This window comes from Stegodyphus dumicola, chromosome 4 (genome assembly GCF_044657685.1).
Source record: "Stegodyphus dumicola isolate Sdum_Otavi_A_Nest chromosome 4, ASM4465768v1".
Lineage (NCBI taxonomy): Eukaryota > Metazoa > Arthropoda > Arachnida > Araneae > Eresidae > Stegodyphus > Stegodyphus dumicola.
The window spans coordinates 187,063,507-187,083,793 of NC_140771.1; the positions used below are offsets into that span (position 1 = coordinate 187,063,507).

A 20,287-nucleotide genomic window follows, 5' to 3' on the forward strand; every position below is an offset into this window, starting at 1 on the left:
TTTCATAAAAACAGAGAGCTGTACCTATAATATATTGAGATTATTAAGGAATATTTGAAAAATGGTATAGTGGAACCAGCAGATGTGTGCTTAAATGAAAATGCTGAAATAGGGTATTACATCACATGGTAGCGCATGAGTAAATGTATTCTACAAAGGTTACAATAGTTTTTGACACTTCTTCTAAAACTAAAGGAAGTTTATCACTTAATGACTGTTTGGAAGGCGGACCTAATTTAAATGTAGACTTACTAAAGATCATCGTAAGTTCAGGGTACATTCAATCACATTTTGTGCCAATGTTCAGCAAGTGTTTTTAGAGGTAGGCATAGCTAAAGAAGATAGGAATTTTTTAAAGTTTCTGTGGAAGAAAGGGCCAAATCTGAATCACAGTAATCTCAGTTTTCAAGTTCTCCAACACAGCAAAGTCCCTTTTGGGTTTGGTTTATTTAATTATGGCAAAGCACACTAGGACTGTCTGCCTAAGGGGAGGGTTGCCTTTGTGAAAGACTTTCTAAGGGAAACTGACTCGTATACACGTTACACATGGGGAAAACCACGAAAATGCTCATGCAGCCAGCCGTTTGTGGCATTCGAACTTCGGATTAAACTACCAGCGACTTTACCGCTTGGCCGCTGGTGGGCTCAAGTTTCTTTTGGGATCACGTACTCGCCTCATTTATCAACAGCTACAATAAGACTGCATTTAAAAGGGTATGAAGAAGCTTATGAAGACACATGCAGCATGTTTAATGTGCTTTAATTTCTGAGATAGTTAATATAGTAAAGGCCTTACATTTAGGTAAGGACATGATCTTCAGTCTTAGCAAGGCCAGCATGAATTTACGTAGATTGCATTCAAACTCCTCTGAGCAGAATGAATAATGGAAATTTAATGAAGAATGTATTGAGACAACTGAAGACTTTTTGATACTGTAGGAAGTTTTGAATCTTATCTGAAACAATGTCAATGATAATTTGAATATAAATGTCTCCATATGAGAAGTTACAAAATCTTAAAATAACTAAACGCATCATTTTAGCTGCATATGATATGCTATTTAATCCCTTAGGGATCATGAATCCGTTTACGATTTGAATTAAACTCTTAATGCAAACTAAGCGGGAAAAATCAATGGGACAAAAGTGTCCCCCTTCATGCAGAATTCATATTTTAGGAATGGTTAAAAGAAGTTGAAAAATAAAGGCTTTCAAAATTCTGAGGCAGTGCTTCAGTGATGTACAAGGGCTGGACAAAAATATTGAAAAATCAAAAAATAAAAACATATTGCTGTGACTAATACGGTGTAAGAAAACCGTTGGCATTTAAAACAAGTTGCAGTTTTCTTGGAATGGTTAAATAGAGGTCTTGTATGCTTTTTAAGGGAATCTTGTAACATTCTTTCTGTAAAACACTGGCAAGTCCAGTTAACGATGATCGCAGTGGGTAGCACTCATGCAGACTTCCCTCCAAAATAGCCCACAAAGGCTCAATAATAGCCCCGTCATCATAGAATATGGCATCACCACCGGGGGACCGAAGCCTTGACATGTTTCACTATCATCAGCAAACAGTCTCTATCATATGCTTGGGATCACATTGTCAGACATAAGCTCAACCAGAAGTCGGAAACAGTGTGAAGGAAGATTCATCTGATCAAATGACAGTTTTCCATTAATCTATAATCTAGGTTTCATGACTTTGGCACCATTCTCTCCTCTTATGGCATTTTGATCACTGATGATTGGCTTTTGAATTGCTGCTCACCCAAAATTACCCTGCTTATGGAGCTCTCTTCATATTGTTTTGGTGCTGGTAGGGTTTGAGAGTGTGACATTCAGTTCAGAGGTCAATTTTACAGCTGCAGTCCTCTTATTTTTCATCACAACCCTCTTTAATGATTGTCTCTCATGATCACTCAGTACACATTTTTTGTCTACACTGTGATTTAGGGGATGTGGTTTTTCTGGTTTTCCTCTATGAGTTAATTTTAGATACTGTGCCTCTTGAAACACCAAAGACTTCAGCTACCTTGGTTACGAAAACACCCTCCATACAAGCCCTAACAATTCGCCCACATTCAAATTAATTTAGCTCCAACATAATGCATTCACAACTGCAAAGATTTCATAAGGTAGGGAAAAGCCTAACACCAGCCTTGTGTATCATACCTTGAGACATATCAGATGAATCATTTAAAATGTTAGTTTACAATTTCTTTATTGAAAGAAAAATTCCCTTCTACAGATACCTGTCCATGTGACAATATTAGAAGCATTTTTGATACTTTCCATGCTTATATCTATTTAAAAGAAAAGAAAATAAAGGAAAAATAATCATATTAAGAGAAAGACTTCTGGGATCAGAAGTAAAACATTCCAATAATATTTTTGTTCTTCCAAAAGTTCTTCACAGTGGAAGACTTTCTGTACACACTGTCACAAACTTTCTGTAAAACCCATCCATTAAGAGTTAATACCATGAAGACATTTGTCACTTCGTCACATTTTTCTGGAATCATCTTAAATCATAGGTCTATTAATTTTGCCTTCAAATCCTTCTGAAATTTCCAAGGTGCAATGTCTAAAATCCGAAAGAAAAATTACCTCTGACAATTCTATAACAGAAAAAAGCCAGAAGTATTTCGGAAAAAACATATCGCAGAAAATAAAGTTTAATGTATTTTATGGAGATAACTGATGTATATTCTAAAAAATTCTGAGACAATTACATAGAGAAAAACTCTACCATGAAAAAAAAAGAGGATATTTAAAAATAATTACATAGCTATTTTGCTTTTGCTAAGAATTGTTTCATAAACTGTGCTTTATAGCATTTATTACCATGTTTATTTTTCAGATTCAAAATATTATAATAATATGACACAAAAATGTTTTATTGTAATGCTATTTCATAAATATAAATTTAATATATTACCTTTATTTTGATAAAAATTTATTAATACTATAATGTTCTAAAAAATTGTTGAAAAATTCACAGATCTCCGAATTAAAATTTTTGTATAGAAATTGACCTTAAAATCTCAAAAATATTGATAAGTCGCCAAATTTAGAACTATTTAATTTAAGAATTCACATTAAGATCTGTTCGTTAGAAAAAAAAGAAAAATTTCGAAATGCTTACATTTCACTTCTTGCCTAGAAACTCAAGTACAGCTCCATTTATATTAGAAATAAAAGTAATTTCAAACGATAACACTGCTTGTCAGTGAACCGCAAAAAATATTCCTCCAAAACTATAATTCACACTCAAAACACAGTCGTAAAAACAGATCAAAGTTTCAGATGATTAAAATTAAGGACCCTCTACCAATTTTGGACAAAATTAAGGACTTTTAAGGACCAAAAATCGATTAAAAAAACCCTAAGGACTCTTAAGGACCATATGAACCCTGGAGTAGAGAATCCGATATCCCTAACATTTTAAAGTGTGATTAAGCTTCAGAATTCTGGTAATAATGGGATGCAAACTATAAATAGGCTCTTTCAATGACATTAAAGCAGTCAAAGATTCGGTGTATATAATGAAATTCTTGCGATGTTATTTCAAGAAGACTAAAGGCTGATAAAGAGGAGTAAATTTAGAAGTCAAAACCAAGCACACTGGGTGTAACTAAAACCCCAAAATTGTTTTTTCCACTACAGAAGCTGCACCACATGATCTTGTGATTTTGATCCATTTGTATAGAGAGGGATATAATTTCGATATTTAAGCTTATATTCTACAAAGATTTGAAACAAATGTTAAATTTATCATAACTAATGTTAAATATAAATGATGGAAAGTATAAAGAACCTGAATTTTCCAGTCCTTCCAAGGTGGAATCTCAATGAAATTCTCCAATTGAGTATTGATATTAGACATATTGTACTGATCTAGCAAGGTGCTGACTCTTAGATCATACGATGGTACACAGAATGGAGACATGCCTGATACAAACGAGAAAGAATGAATCATTGAGTAAACGTAAATAGATGAGATTCTTGATCAATGATATTATTTTAAAGTAGTGCTTGAAAGAAAGATATTCACGTCTTAAAATGCAGGGAAGTTGCCTTCCATTCTACATACAGGCTTTCCACTTTTTCTAAAAGCCCCAGTGCAGATCCGAAGTGCTTGGCGATACACGGGATTAAGTTTGGCCAGAACAGAAGACCTTGCTGACTCGTAAATAACTGACCCATAGTCAAGCTTTGAGCAGATAAGAGGGGGGGGGAGTCTACACATAACTGAGCTGCAATCGACTACCCAGAAGGTATTCAACAAGACTTTCAGAATATTTATATTTTTGCAATATTTCTTTTTTAGAGAGATGATATGGGGAAGGAAAGTAAGCTTGTGGTCGAACAGCGCCCATAGGAATTTTACCTCCTTTCTACAGGAATCAGTATGTCCTGAAAATAGAGTTTGGGATCAAGATGAAGAATCTTCTGGTGACAAAGATGCACACACACAGTCTTTTGGGTAGAAAACCTGAAACCATTCTTCTGCAACTATTTAACTATTTTATTTAGAGATGTTTGATTCTTTCTCGACATATTTCATGTCTGCCTTCTGACAACTAACTTGCAGGTTGTTAACACAAAGCATACCATGGACTTTTGGAGGGAGCTGTTTTAAGATAGAGTTAATTTTTAAGCTAAAAAGGGTGATACTGCCTTGTGCAACACCCTGTTCTTGACTAAACACATCAGAGAGGACAGAGCCAATCTTCATGTAAAACTTTCGAGCCTGTAAAACATGTTTGATAAAAATCAACAGATTTCCTCATAAGCCACTACTGTACAAGTCGCAAATGGTTCAGTACCACCATGTGGCATCATAGGCCTTCTGTAAAAAAATATAGAAATGAAGGGATTCCTTTTTAAGGGCACTTTACAGATGCCAGTTTCTAAGAACAGAATATTTTCAACAGTTGCCCGTCCTTTTCTAAATCCACTTTAATAAGTGGAGATACAACTATTTGTCTCTAAATAGCACACCAGGCGAGTGTTAACCATCTTTTCAAGGAGCTTGCAAAGGCAGCTAGTTAAAGTGATGGGGTGGTAATTAGAGGGATTCGTAGTCTTTCCTGGTTTGGCAACTGGGATAACGAAAACCTGTCCTCCATGCATTGGGAAATTCACGCTCTTTCCTTACCAATGACTTACAGGGAAGGTGTTTCATTATAGGATAAGTAACACTGTCAGGACCAGGACACAATCTCCTTGTCTGCAACAAAACTCTTCTAAATTCCAGCATAGTGAAATCTTTAATTTAAAGGTCAGGAGTGGGATAGTTGAAATCAATGGGCTGAGTTTCAAAGAGTAGTTTTGCAGAAAGGAACGCAGGAAAATGCATGATCTTTGCAGATACGAAGACACTTTTTGAACTCCTTTCCTTACCTTCTTACTTAAAGTAGAGTTTATTGAAGACAGATACGAGATCCACAAATTCTTCTGACTCCTCTGATGCATAAGATGTGCTTTTGCTTTAGCCCTTTTGAAAATCATGAGCTTTAATTCGGTAAGATACTGTCAAAAAATCTCCAAAAAGCTTCCCTGTGTTTGCTGATCGCATCTTGGCATTCAAAATTCTACCTAAAGTATTTTAGAAATTTTATTGATTTTGGAATAGATATTTCAGCTGCTTTTTATCAATAAGAATCTTCTCAGCATGATGAATTTGCACATCCTTCACTATCTCTTAAGTGAAATAGGTGTGATGTACGAAGAAATTCCAGTCTGCTTTATCCAAACAAAACTATGGTAAGCTGGAGACAGGGCTTCCATTTCCTGTAAAGTTTATGATGTTAATAAATGGGTTATTCATAACACTAAAGGAACAGATTAGTAGAAGATGCAGAGAGACAATGGCTAGGTCAATTAAGTGGAAGGTCCTTGTTGGCTGAAAGTATTTTCTGCATTGTTGACAATACAGAGACAATAGTCATGCAGTAGCTGTTTAATTTGCTTTCACTGTGGATTTGCATCTCTACTACCACACAGGGGATTGTCTCTCTTGAAATCACCAACCAAAATAAACAGTGCTAGTAGGTGGCCAATTAAATTGCCTAAATCTCCCTGATCAACAGTTTCATTTAGAGAAAGACAGATACTACAAATGGAAATCAGTGTCTGGACGTTACCTGTATGGCAACTGGTTGGAGAGCTGCCTCCAAGAGAAGAGCGCTTGATGGACAGTTAACTGAGGTAAGTTATGCATTCACTGGAAGTGTTGTCTTTTCTTATCATTGAATATCTACGAAGTTTGCATAATTATCAGATTTGAGAAATGTCTCTTGAACTACAATACAAATAGGCTAATAATTATTAATGAGCTGTTTGATACTTGATACAACACCTTGGTGGAAGTCACGACAGTTCTATGATATGAGTGGCCTTTAGGAATGTTTATTATTGAAATGCTGATTCTTTGTTTTATCAGGCAAGCCATGTTTTGGAAGATCTGTGCCTAATCCCTTCAACAGAGCCTCAGCTTGGGAATCTGTTTTGGAGCTTTTAATTTTCTTTTTTGAGCTATCCATTCTTTGTGTTTTCATTTCCAAGCTTTCTGTTGCCTGTTTGGGAGGAAGAGGATTTAAAAATTTTTTGTTATCAATTATTTTTTTGGTTCCGGATTTTTTTTGTCTGAATATTATGAGATGTTTGGGTAGATAGACTGCATGACAATTTAACATTTTGAATTGGCAATGCAGTCCTGACTTTCACGACCAGTCACAGAACAAGGAGCACACACCAGCTCCCATGATATGCGGCTTTTGTATGACCAGACCACTGACACTGAAAACAGCACAATGGGTTCTGCATGTTTGATGGGGTAGTTCAGATAACCCACCTTAATAGGATTTTAATTTGGCATCTCAATACATAATTTGCTTAGTTGTTTTAAAAGTTCTTCCTCAGAAACTCATATCAGGTTTATTTCTCAAATGACTCCTTTGAATGTGTTTTGAAGAATTATGTGGAGACACACTAATAAATTACTCACTTGATTTTTACAAGAAGAGGATTGTGCATTAGATAGTTGATGAGCAGAGATCCTGAATGGAGCATTTTTACGTTTTTTGGGTCATCAGCTGAGGCCACAGTATGCTTATGGAGGAGAAAAGGTGAAATATTTTCTATTTAACCAGTGATGACTAAGGACATTTGATGCTCTTACTAATCATGGCAGAAATGCACGTTCTTTAATGGTTCCAGAATTTTTCATTTTCATGTGATTGAGAGAAGAATTTAAAGTTGCCATACTGTAAATAGATAAATAGAAAAGATTTGTGTCCACCCCCATCTATTATGAAGCCCAACGAGGAAACACAAACCCTGTGTTAGGGTTAGCTGGGCCTATACGCAGATTGAAGCCCCACAGTCAGCTTTCTCGAAAGCAGGGATTTCTGAAAGACTATCCCGAAACCAGTGATATGAAGAACATGTGACCAGCCACTGACATTGACACTAGCAGGGACAGCTAAGTGCCTCCTGTTTGGGCTGAAGGAGAGTCCAACGCAGAGTGTTGTTGGGATGGTACCTCACCCCTGAACTACCAGGCTCCTCTTTTCTAGCCATACGAGTCCCAATGCACAGCATACATGTTGGCAGTTTTCTCACCATCGTGAAATAGAAACAAAAGAATAGTAACTGCACTTCACAGTGAGCCCCAACCTCCATAAGAGGAAACCACAAGGGAGAAAGGTAGGGAGAAATGAGAGATGAGAAGAAAAGGAAACAAGGATAGGTCACTAGGGCTCCAAGATTGTGTAACCAAACCACCAAGAAGGTAATCAATTCCCTGAAGTCTTCATTTGCTATGCTTTAGCTGGGCATATTGGAATGGCCTTCATACCTAGAGTGGCCCTACCAGGAGCAAGGTTCCCAATGTACTTCACCTATTCTACCCTGTAACATCCTCCCCACCATGGTGAGGCAGCATAGCAGAACTTAGAATTAGAAGAGGATTCCTAAATATTGAAATTTTTTATCAGCATCAAGAGAGAGCTGAAAGTAATTTTATATGATTTTAAAAAAAAATCATTTCAGCCTTTCCCAAGAGAAACTTAGGATTATTCAAAGTTATGGTTTGGATTTTGTAACAAGCTTTCTGAAAAAATTCTAACATATAAAATTATGTACATGTAAAAAGTAACCTTAGCTGAAATTTAATAAAAAAAAGGGTTTACCCCCTTTTTTCCACTGTTTTCCACAAATCTATTTGACATGTGTAGAAAAACTGAGATTTGCAATCAGAAAATTTCATAAAATTTGCAGAAATTAATGATGTTGTAAGTTGCTTTCCTAGTTATAATTGTAAGTAAAAAAATGTAGATACTGTAAAATACCATTTGATATATCTTTGAAGTGCGTTACTGCTCATCACTGTGGTACATGCATACATGTCTCACAATTAATACTGTCTCAGAACTTTTCCATCACATTCCAAATACTTAAAAATTTCAAAATAATATTTAGCTTCATCAAATGCTTTTATAGCATTTAAACAAAACTATCTTAATCATCAGATCAGTGACTGCCAGAAAATCCAGCATAGTAGAACAAAATATAATTCTTAGTTAAAAACTTCTTAGGAAAAACTAATTAGTATTTATATTATACATAAAACAAAATCACAAAAGAACTTTTACGCATTTAGCCAGAAATTAAACTTTCCAAAATCACCAGAGTAAAAAAAAAAAAAAAAAAAAGTCTATTTGACCCCTTATTAATTTAGTTTAAAAATAAAGAAAATTATAATCTTACTTATACATATATATTTAATGATAAGGATGCATGTCGAAACAGAAAAATAAACAATACTCACTTGATATCATATTTAAAAGTAATGGCAATTCTGTGCAATGAATTATTTACAGCTGTCTTCAGATTAAGGCGTTGGTGTATATGGTCATAACGACCTTGTGGATCACGAATATAAGTTCGAATTCCTACTAATCCTATGGGTAATTTTTCTTCAGCCTAAAATCAAAATATAAAGTCATGAAATTCCCCATCCTGCATACATGGCAGCAGATGCACAATCCAAAATGCATTAATTATTTTCTACACATGCTTACTGAAGATCAAAACTATTCAAAATATTCTTTTATGTTTTAAAGGTGTTTTAGTTATGAAGCAAACATCTGGATGAGGTACTTATGCACTTAAACCAAAAAGGCTACACTAATGTCTAGTATGAAAATATTTTTTTTTCCTACATTTTTGAAAGTGCACACAAGATAGTTAACCTCTATAATTCAAGACAAAGTATAATCCTGTGCATGGCTGAAACTGTGTATGATTTACATGACAAACTATATATTACAAACAAATAAAATAGAGATGATATATAGATAATGATATTAGAAACAAACACAAGACATGTGGCCACAAATAGGTTAGTAGCACATTTTAGTTAAAAAAATAAGCAATTTTCAAGCACATTTTAAGAAAAAAAATAAGCACCTGTTTAATTACATATATGCACAATTGCAAAATCTAAAAAGGAAAATGAGACTTTAATTTAAAATATGAGAAATTCAGTATTTATTAAAAGAGAATTAGAATTACTAAACCATGAAGAACAATTACAGTATTTTTTTAATTTTAAATAACAGTTCAAGTTATATAACTAGTTTACAGTGAGGGGGGGAAAATCTATACAAAACTAAATTATATTACAAGATTTAATGATGGAATTTCAGATAAAAATGCACAAAATAAATAATAGATAGGTCTCCATGCATGGTAGGCATGTGGACATTTTTCTTGCCACTCAATGCTAGATACAGTGGTTATAACAACATATCATGATAAGCCTTAACCTTTGAAGAAAAAAAAAACCACAAGGCAGACAATAAAGCTGAAAACAGTAGAGAAGAAAAGAGAAATAGGGTAAGGGGAAAGACCATTAGGGCTCCAAGATCGTGACACCCATTCATCAAGATGATGATCACCTGAAGCGGTTAGGACACTTTCAGATTGCCACACCCATACTGACAAAATGAGCTCCTGAGGGAAGAAGTGTTGATGGAAATTGATATTGCTCACAACCCTAATTGGTAGCATTCATGCTTGAAAGAACTGAAGTGGTTCTTTTTTACGAAGTGCTTACATGTATTATTATGTAAGATTTTGAAAGTAGAAACAAAAGCTATTATTAGATGCAGACCCACCAGCGGCCGAACGGTAAAGTTGCTGAACAATGGGAGTTAATCCCGGGATTCAAATACCAGCAAACGGGGTGGCTGCATGGGAATTTTCATGGTTTTTTCTCATGCGTAACGTATATAAAGCCAGTTTTCCTTAGAAAGTCCTCTATGAAGGCATCCTTTCCTTTAAGCAGATAGTCTTTGTTGCTTTGCCACAATCACCCATACTGACAATCAAATACACCAAACTATTATTAAATACTCATAGACTCCAACTACTACGGATTCTCCGTAGTTTCTACGGAAATTCATGAAAAACTACGAGCTACGAAAAGTATGGAAAAAACTACGGATTTTACAGAAACAAGAGCAGGAGAACCAGTACGCAAAACGGAACCAACTAATTCATCCGATGATTGGCTGAATACTTGTGTTATCATATATCACGTGTTGAGTGTGTTCCTAGTTTTGAAGAATTAGCCAATCGTAGATCAGTAACTCCAACCGTTAACAACTTATCAATAGTTCCACCCAATTGTCTGTCTCCCAGGTTCCTCGCTGATGCGTGTTTAGGCTGCATTCGGCTGCATTGTGTAGTTTACGGCGAGAGCTTAGCGTGTGTCTTGTGAACTGTGAATCAGGTGAAAGATTTTTAATCATAATGCTGCCTCGAACGAAGAAGCCAAAATTATCAAAGCAGAAGTTTAAAGATTCATATTCTTCAGAATTTCCATGCATTAAAGCGTCCGAAATTTCTGTGAATCACGCACACTGCAGTGTATGCAACAAAGACTTCTCAGTTGCTCATGGCGGAAAAGATGACTGTAAACGGCATGTGTTTTCTCAAAAGCATATAGAACTTGGCACCATAAAATCTAAAGAAATAACAAATTTCTTAATAAAAGATGATGAAACAGATCCTATAAAAGCCGAATGCTATTTTGTTCGTTTTTTAATTGAACATAATCTACCGCTTTCTGTTTCGGATCATTCCAAAGAGCTTTTCAAAGCAATGTTTCCGGATTCTGCCATAGCAAAATTTAGCTGCGGTCATACCAAAACTGCTGCTATTGTGAAAACGCTTGCAGAAAATACTGTTGCTGATATTATAAAATCAGTGTGCAGTACATCATTTTCTCTAAGTACTGATGGAAGTAATGATAACAATGATAACAAACTGTACCCATTGGTTATAACATACTACAGTAAAGAAAAGGGAGTGATAATTACTTCATTGATTTCTATTTTAGAATGCACGAATAATACAGGAGAAGGTATTTTTAATTGTATAAATGAAAACTTTAAAAACAAAGGTCTAGAATGGAAAAATTGCTTATCATTTTCTTCAGATAATGCTAGTAATATGATTGGAAAGTTTAAAGGTGTAGCATCATTTATCAAAATGCATCAACCAAGTATAATCACCCGAGGTTGTCCGTGCCACCTCTTGCATATAGCTGCAAAAAAAGCTACTGAAAAATTAATTGGCTCAGAAATTGAAATGTTGATAATAGATACATATTTTTACTTGGAGAAAAGTTCGAAACGGAAGCATAGCTTCAAGATGCTCAACAAATTTTGGGACAGAATGCAAAATCTCATAAAATTTTGAAATATTGCAGTACGAGATGGTTGTCTCTTTTAGAATCTATAACAAGGATTTTGGAACAGTGGGATGCTGTGATAAATTTTTTTGGAGATAAACCAGATAACAGTGAGAATGAAGGAAAGAGATTGCAAAACATTAAAAAAATTTTACAGTCACCGACCACCAAATTGTACTTGTTATTTTTGAAAAATACTTTGCCTTTGTTTATAACAGTAAATATTAATTTGCAACAACAAGCTCCTTATATACATAAATTGAGAACTTTTTGAACTTTTAATGAATTTATTTGTTAGATTCGTAAAACCATCAGTAATTTCTAAAGAAAATGAAGATGTTACTCCAACGTCTATTACATTTCAGAAGTATAGTAAACAAAAAGAAAATGAAAATTTAGTGATTGGTGCGGAAACAAGACTATATTTAAAAAATGCCAAGTTGAATGAAAGTGAAGTGAAATCATTTTTCAATTCTGTGCGAGCTTTTTTTGTAACTGCATGTTCATATATAATTGATAAATTTCCACTGAGTGATCCATTTCTAAAACATGCTGAAGTTGCTGACATCAACTTGAGAACTGAAGTCTCATTTTCATCTGTTCTTTACTTGATGAATACTTTTCCATCCATTATTGATGAAAAATGTCTTAATCTAATCAAGTAGAAATTGAATTTTCCATGTATCAAGTAGATGATTTGAAAGAAATTGTAGATTTGCGTATTGATATAGCATGGGGAGAAATTGCCAAATTAAAAAATATAAATGGGTGTATTAAATACAAAGTATTGCCTTCTGTAATGCTTGCTGTCTTAATAATACCTCATTCAAATGCAGCTTGCGAAAGAATTTTTTCTATTGTTAAAAAAAATCAGACGGAATTTCGACCAAATTTAGGTCTTAAAACTCTTGAAGCAGTTTTGATTGAAAAAATAAATATGCAGGCAAATGAAGAACTGTGTTATGAAAAAACATTCTCAAAATCAGAACTTAAGCTTGATAAGCATGCTACATATAAATCTTTGCATTCATAAATTATGCGTATTTTGTTTAATACTTATATGTATCATTCTTGGTTATTTAAATTTTATTTCCCTGTAGAAATCATATCCAGAATAAAGATATGATTTATAGCTTCTGATTTTTTCTATGATTAGTAGTGATTTGAAGTACTTTTTATTAGTGAATGCTTGAGGAGTTAGTTAAAAGAAAATTTCTAATTAAATGTGCATATAATTTACAAGGTATATTTTTAATTATTCAGTTTTATATGTATATGGATTTTAAATGTAATAAAATTGATTACAATTAATTATTAATTTAAAATTAATGAATGGTTAATTACAACATACGCTACGCGCACATTTTCAAAGTTGTAAAAATGTCGTTCGCGCGTTGACTTCTGACAAGGTTTGCTGAAGGTTGGAGTCTATGAATACTGCAACTGTATTAAAAAAAAAAAAAAAAGACTAATAAACTGCTTACCATTTTCAAATCCAAAAACAAACATATAATTTTGGATAAAGATTTTTGGACAACTCCATATTTATCTTCAGTATAGGAGGCAGTTACCAAAAATCCAAGAGCTATTAAAAATAAAAAAATTATTTTTCCTCATAACAAGTGTAATGCAAAGTTAATCAATATTATATTTGTATTGAAAGCTTGACATTACAAATAAATGAGAAATATTATTAAATGAAAAAGTATATACCTTCAATAATCCAGATTAGAGGTTCAGAAGAAGCAAATAATTTCATTAATTTGGTGTTGGGCAACTCATCAAAAAAATATGCCACAGCAGCCTTTTTACGAAAATACAAGAACACCTAAAATAATTTTTTTTAAATTACAAATCCTCATTTAATTCATTTTTATTTTATTTTGAAAGAAATTAAAACTTACCTGATCTGAAAAACTTGGCAGTTGTTTTTCAGAAGTCAGATTTTTAATTTTCTCCTGAATTGTCGTAAGTCCTAAAAAAATAAACAGTCTAGAATAAATGTATAAATTTAGGTGTATCTTTTCATAAATTCAGCATTCAGGTATAAAAATTTTGATGCTCTGGTAAATAAAAACTAAAAATATCTTAGGAGCTTTCTCATAATCAATTACTTGAATGACTCAACAAATGGGAGAAAACAACTAGTAGATACAAACCTTTAGGAGGGATAATTTTTGATTCACTTGCAGCAGCTATCACTGAATACTCATTTAATTTATATACAAAATTCTGAACAGAAGAGATGCAGATGTCTGACAAAGCTCTCCAATTATGAGCATGTCCACCTTTAAATTTTAAAAAAAATAATTATTTCATAATATTCAAGCAAGAAAACAACAAAACTATGAAAAAGTTGAACTGAAATAGTTTCAAATTAATTTCTGACTTCAGAAAAATTTTAATTACAAATCACAAAAATGGTCTACAGATGTTTGGGATACACAAAAAATGCATTAAGCACGATTATATCATCTTCGGTAGATAACATTTCAACATAATACACATCACATAATAAAAATTGCAAGTTGGCGTCATGGGCAAAGCACGTCAAATGCACGCAGCAGTTAATGTGATACGCTACTGAAAAAAAAACCCCAGTAAGTGGCACTGCAATTCATAATTTTAAAACTGTATCGAAGAAAAATTTTTGTTCACTCATCAAAGTACTTCCAAGCCCGTTTGTTTGATATGTGGAATTTGCATGGCAATACTGAAAAACCTTAATCTAGACCAACATTTCCAACAACTACATGGTGATTTCAACAGCAAATATCCTGTCAGATCACACTTGTAAACAAAATTTATCAATGGGGGGGGGGGGGAAATTAGCCAACCAACAACCCTTGTTTCAGAATGGAAATTATGAAATGGAAACTACAGTGAAGGTTCTTAAAAACTTTCTCTGTTGTTAGCCTGCAACAGAAAACACTATTCTGATGGAGAGGAGATAACAGAAAATAGCCTTTTAATGTTTTCCCCAAATGTCAGTGATACAAACATCAAATATATGGTTAATACAATAGCTTTGCCTAGAAATACCATCATGCATGATATAGATGACATTGGCTCAGATGTGGGCCCACAAATTGTCTCTGGACTACAATATTGCAAACACTTTTCATTAACTTTGGATGAAAGTTGTAACATCACAGACAATGCACAGTTAAGCATATTTGTGTGATATACAAATGCTATTTTTGATAGCGTGGAAGAACTTCTTGATACGCGCTAACTAGTTGGAGAGTGTATAAAATTAGATAATGCTTGCACAGATGAAATGCCTTGCATGGTTAAAAGAATAAAAGGGTTTGTTACACTGCTTGAAAATTATTTGGGAAGAAAAGTTTTTAAGCATCATTTTATTATCATTCAAGGAGTTCTTTGTGCCAAGGAATTAAACCTGTCTTCTGTTGCTGACCATGTAATGCACTGTATTAACAAAGTATGAGCTCGAGCTCTGAATCGATGACGATTTTGCGTGCATTTTTCTGGAAGAAATGGAACAGGATGGCGAATTACTCTTTCATTCTAGTCCGTACTGGCTTTCCAAAGGAACTGTATTCATGAGATTTTGGAAGTTGAGGGAGTGTGCTTTAAAGTATCTAGAAGAAAACAATGATCTGCCCAGTGAGAGCCTGCTTCACAAAAATGAAGATTGGCTATGGAAATTAGGTTTTTTCACCAATAGCAATCAATATTTAAATAATTTAAATTTAAGATAACAGGGAAAAGACTGTATTTTTCCTACCCTAGTCGGTCATATATCTTCTTTTGTGAACAAACTTTTCCTTTTTTTGTCTCGATTTTTTTTTAAAAAAAAAACTATCACACTTCACTTTAATACAGGAACTAGCTAGCAAAGTCCCAAAGTCAGTAATGCTTCAGACTATGATAGATTTAAAAAATTAATATCCATTTTGCAGGATTCATTCAATGTTAGGTTGATGATTTTCAAGATGGGAAAAAAAAAAAAAAAAAAAAATATTTTTGATCTTTTCACAAATCCTTTTCTCATTTTTTCTGCAAGATGTTAATTGTTACCTACCTGAAATCCAAATCAAAATTATAGACACCTACAGCTCCCTACTACATCAAAAAGTAAATATAAGGAACTTATTTCAACTGTAAGTGATCCAAATTATATTAAATTTTGAAAATTTGTACCAACATGCAATTTTCCAAATTTACATGATATGGCTATCAGATAATGTTGTAGGTTTGGATCAGCACACATTCATGAATGAATATTTTCCATTATGAAGAAAATAAAATCAAAATATCATTCAAGATTAGCTGATATGCACCTCAGCACTTAATTTTGTTAGCATCTTCAAGACACCTAATTTTGTTAGCATCTTCAAGAACTAATCTTTATATACATGACTTGGTAAGAAGAAAAAATTCAAAAGCGACATTATTTAACTGACTGACTGTTTATAATTATTTAGAATTAAGCATTTTAAGTTATTCATTTTTATTTTGTACATAACCTTGACTGAACCTTTAAAATTGTTTATTAATAATAAAACCTAAGTTTGCATTTTTGCTTTATTTATTGTATTGTTTTTTAAATCTCCAGTACTTTAAAAAAAAAAAGTGCTATTTGAGCAAAACTCACGCAATCAGCCAATAAGTAACAGTTTTTCCTCTTTTTACATTTTTTAGTACATTGGAAGTGGCATGCACTTTCTTCTCTCCCCCCTTTTGTGTGTGTGTGTGTGTGTGTGCATATGAACTTTTCTTGGGACCTCATACAGGTGAGTAGTTCTTGATAAATTACTTTCACAATATTCTTCCATGTTGAAATGTCATAAAATTTACTTTTAGAACATTTTATAGACCTGTTCAATAAACAAGTACATTGTCATAAATTTACTGTAGAATACTTTAAAATCTTTTATAAATTATTGGTACTTCCATTATTTTACCATTTAATACCTTCTTCCCCATAATGGTATTTTTGTTTTTGCTGACATTTGATATACTTTATTTTTAGATTCTTAGTACTGTTTTTTTATTCTTACTAGTTTGGTCTCTGTTAAGATAAATGGCAACAAGTTTAACAAGCTTTTCACAATTGTTAAATTTCCTAACAGAATCAATGGGCATTTTCTATTAACTGAATCATAAGCAATTTTAAAATTTATGAATAAATGATAGATGTTAAAGTCCTGTTCTCTGGTCTTTTCCATTATTCATCTTATATTAAAGATTTGCTCATCAGTGGATACACTGATAGTCACCAATCATATTATCTGTATGAACAGTAAATCTGTTATAAAGAATATTAGAAAATAGTTTATAAAATGTGCACAGTAAATTAATACCTCAGTAATTTGAACATTCCAAGATATCTCTCTTTTTATGAACAAGACAGAGGGTTTTAAGTCTCTATTCTTCTGATGTGGCTTCCTCGTTCTACACAAATTCTATTAAATAGTGCATTTTCTTTACTGTGCCTGGTCCAGATTTTTTAATAAATTCAGGAACTATTACATCAGGGCCTGGACATTTACAGTTTCTCAGTTTATGTGTTGTTTCTTTTATTTTCATCAAATGCAGTGGAGTGATATCAGCCACACCGTTGCTGTAATCAAACACTTCGTAACTTGAGTCATCATTATTGAAAATGTAATGAAATATTCATTTCATTGATTGAAAATTTCATTCCTATCTTTGAGAACTACTTTGTGTTTATTCTTACAACTGTTTTTGTGAATCTAAATTGTTTATTCATTAAATTATAATGTTAATTTAAATTTTTATTAATTTCAGGAAAGAAAGATCTCTCTTGTTAGAACGTCTAAGAGGTTCAACACCTTTAAAATTTTCAACTGGCTGTCAGCATCAACATCATCACTCCTCATTTCCTATTTTAGGAGAAAAACATCTATGAACTAGCCCTTCTCTTCTAGCCCTAGTCCTGGGCCAAACCACATGAAGGCAGCGATTATCGCGAGCACGAGAAGGTGCCAAGTGACTGTAACTACATATCAGGTGGTCAAAAATTTATTTTTATTTAACTAAGGTGAGGAGGTGCTAAACAATTATTTTGTTTTTATCATCTGTTATACTTATTAAATATTTTGTGATGTGAAAAGAAGAATCATCATTCCTGAGTGACGTCACTTGATTTCCTCATGCATGAACACACACACACACACATATATATATACTGTATATATATATATATAGTATATATATATATATATATACAGTACAGAGTCCGGTCAGGACTTCGGCAACTTCGGATTAGGGTTTTTACTAGATTATAGATCATCAATTTAAATCTGGTAAGATGGCATGCAGAAATTATATAATTCAAAATTTGACATCATAATTTATGAAATAAAGAACAATTATGATCTAAAGGGTATCAAAATTTACAAAAAAAAGGGGGGGCTTAATATTTATTTGTTTACTTTATTAAACATTTCTTTCAATGTAAGTTGTTTAAGATACTTCCACAAAAAATTCAAAAACTTCCTTTTTCTTGCGTCAAATATAGTGGACTTTCCACTGCCATACTTCTCGCATAATTTTGAGACGGATAGGCTTTAATCCATTTTTTGCAGCAATTCCACTTTTTGTTTAATGGACATCGAAACATGTTTTCGCTTTGTAGATCCTTTGGCAGCTCCAGAATTGGAAACTCTTTTTGACATAATTGAAAATTCAAGATTTGATTTGACAACACATAAACTGAGAAACTGTACATCTCCAGGCCCTGATGTAATATCCCCGAATTTATTAAAAAAGCTGGACCAGGCACTGTAAAGAAAATGCACTATTTAATAGAATTTTATAAAATTGTTCTAACAGTCTGCAAAAAATAATAAGCCAGATCCAATTAGAAGATTAAGGAACAGCGCAATCTGCAACATTAACTAAAATGCCTTAGATAATTTTAGCCTAGCTTATACCGTCCGTTATACATTAAACACGGACAAAGTTTGTAGCTTTGAGGTCCGGATTATAGATCATTCCGGATTATGGACGTCCAGATTACGGACATTGTATTGTATTTATTATTATACCAGGAAAAGAAGAGCAAAAAATACTGTAAACTGAAGGTATAAAAAATTAATTCAAAGGATTAAACTATTGAAATAACAGCAGAAAATAATTGCAGAAATCAAAGAACTTAAAGTACATGGATACAGTGTATGAATCAAAATAAAATAAAATAGATAAAAATAAAAAGAAAGTAATTTATATTATTATGAACACTGTGGAAAAAAGCTGACTTATAAAGGGGCATTACTTTTCCCCACAATAATCAGAGAATGATCATCCCATTCGCATACTTGAATGAACTCTTTGAAATTTGCAAAAATGAATTTAAATTATTAATTTATTAATTTTCATTTATTTACTAAGGTTTTTTTTTTTTTTTTTTTTTTTTTTTTTACAAAGATACAAAAAGAAAAGATGATAAAAGATGTGGTATAAAACGTTAAAATTGTGTGTATTACTTTGAGTAGGAATGGCAATAATTCAAAAGAAATCTAATTGGCTGTACACTAAGAAAATTAAAATGGTATAGGCAATGGTTGAAAGTTGAGAACTTTTATCTTCTTCCTGGCTAATTAGGAAATGTCAATGAGTATAACTAGTAAATCAAAATTATAATTAATGCTGGCTGACAGTCAAGAGAAAAAGAAAACAGTGAGAGATGAAGTCTTCACTCTGAGTCGGCCATACTGAGGCTTGAAACGAAATGGTCTTTTGTTTAGTAAAAGGAAAGTAGCCAGATATTTACATTAAACTTACAATACATACAAAATCTTTATATATATTAGTGGCTGTTGTGTGTTTCGCCGATAGTTTATCATTGCCACTCGGAAAAATGAGTGTGGAAATTAACGTTTCCGCAGTTTCTAATTAATATCTCCGCTGTTTAAAGTCGTACGAAGATGAGAATGGTATCGATGGATTCGGAGAATTTTTTGGAATCCGAGGATACGTGTCTCAAATTTCAACTCAGCGCTGTTCCGTAGATATTCGAGATAAAAGAATTTGGCACGTAGCCAAATCCTTGTAATAGGGAAAACCCAAGAAAGAAAGTGGAAAATGTAGGAAAAACATAGGGGAAAATTTAATTTTAATTAAGATCTCGGCTAATTAAAGTTCCAAGAAGACTCGAATGGTCAAAATTGCATACCACGGACTTGCAGAATTTAATGGTGTGCTTCCCTAAGCCCGGGAGCCAGCTGTTTCATAGGAGATCATGTTACTTCCCCCATATATACTATATGCGGCTTAAGTGTCTGTTTGTCGCTGATAGTTTATTGGTTGCTTGCGTAACTGTGCTAGCCAATGGGGTGAAGTTGCTGTTTCAATTGAGACATAGACAATTTCCTGTAAAACTTGCCTTTGCTATGACCATCCATAAATCTCAGAGCCAAACGCTTAAGCGGGTTGGCATTTTTTTACCTGAGCCTGCATTTGGACATGGTCAACTTTATTTCGCCTGTTCAAGAGTTCGTGAAAGAACGGACGTAAAATTAAAAATAA

The 20,287-nt window shown here is 33.1% G+C and overlaps 1 protein-coding gene across 2 annotated transcripts in view; it reads right to left on the minus strand.

Moving 5' to 3' along the window:
• LOC118193465 (nucleoporin NDC1-like) overlaps positions 1 to 20,287 on the minus strand; it is a 79,879-nt gene that overhangs the window by 20,854 nt on the left and 38,738 nt on the right. For both annotated transcript variants that reach the window (XM_035364567.2, XM_035364561.2), the window contains exons 11-15: positions 13,927 to 14,055; positions 13,672 to 13,742; positions 13,481 to 13,595; positions 13,252 to 13,352; positions 8,837 to 8,991 (exon numbers count right to left, since the gene is read on the minus strand). In XM_035364567.2, coding sequence (XP_035220458.2) covers positions 8,837 to 8,991; positions 13,252 to 13,352; positions 13,481 to 13,595; positions 13,672 to 13,742; positions 13,927 to 14,055 — 571 coding nt within the window. The remainder of the gene's footprint in view (positions 1 to 8,836; positions 8,992 to 13,251; positions 13,353 to 13,480; positions 13,596 to 13,671; positions 13,743 to 13,926; positions 14,056 to 20,287) is intronic.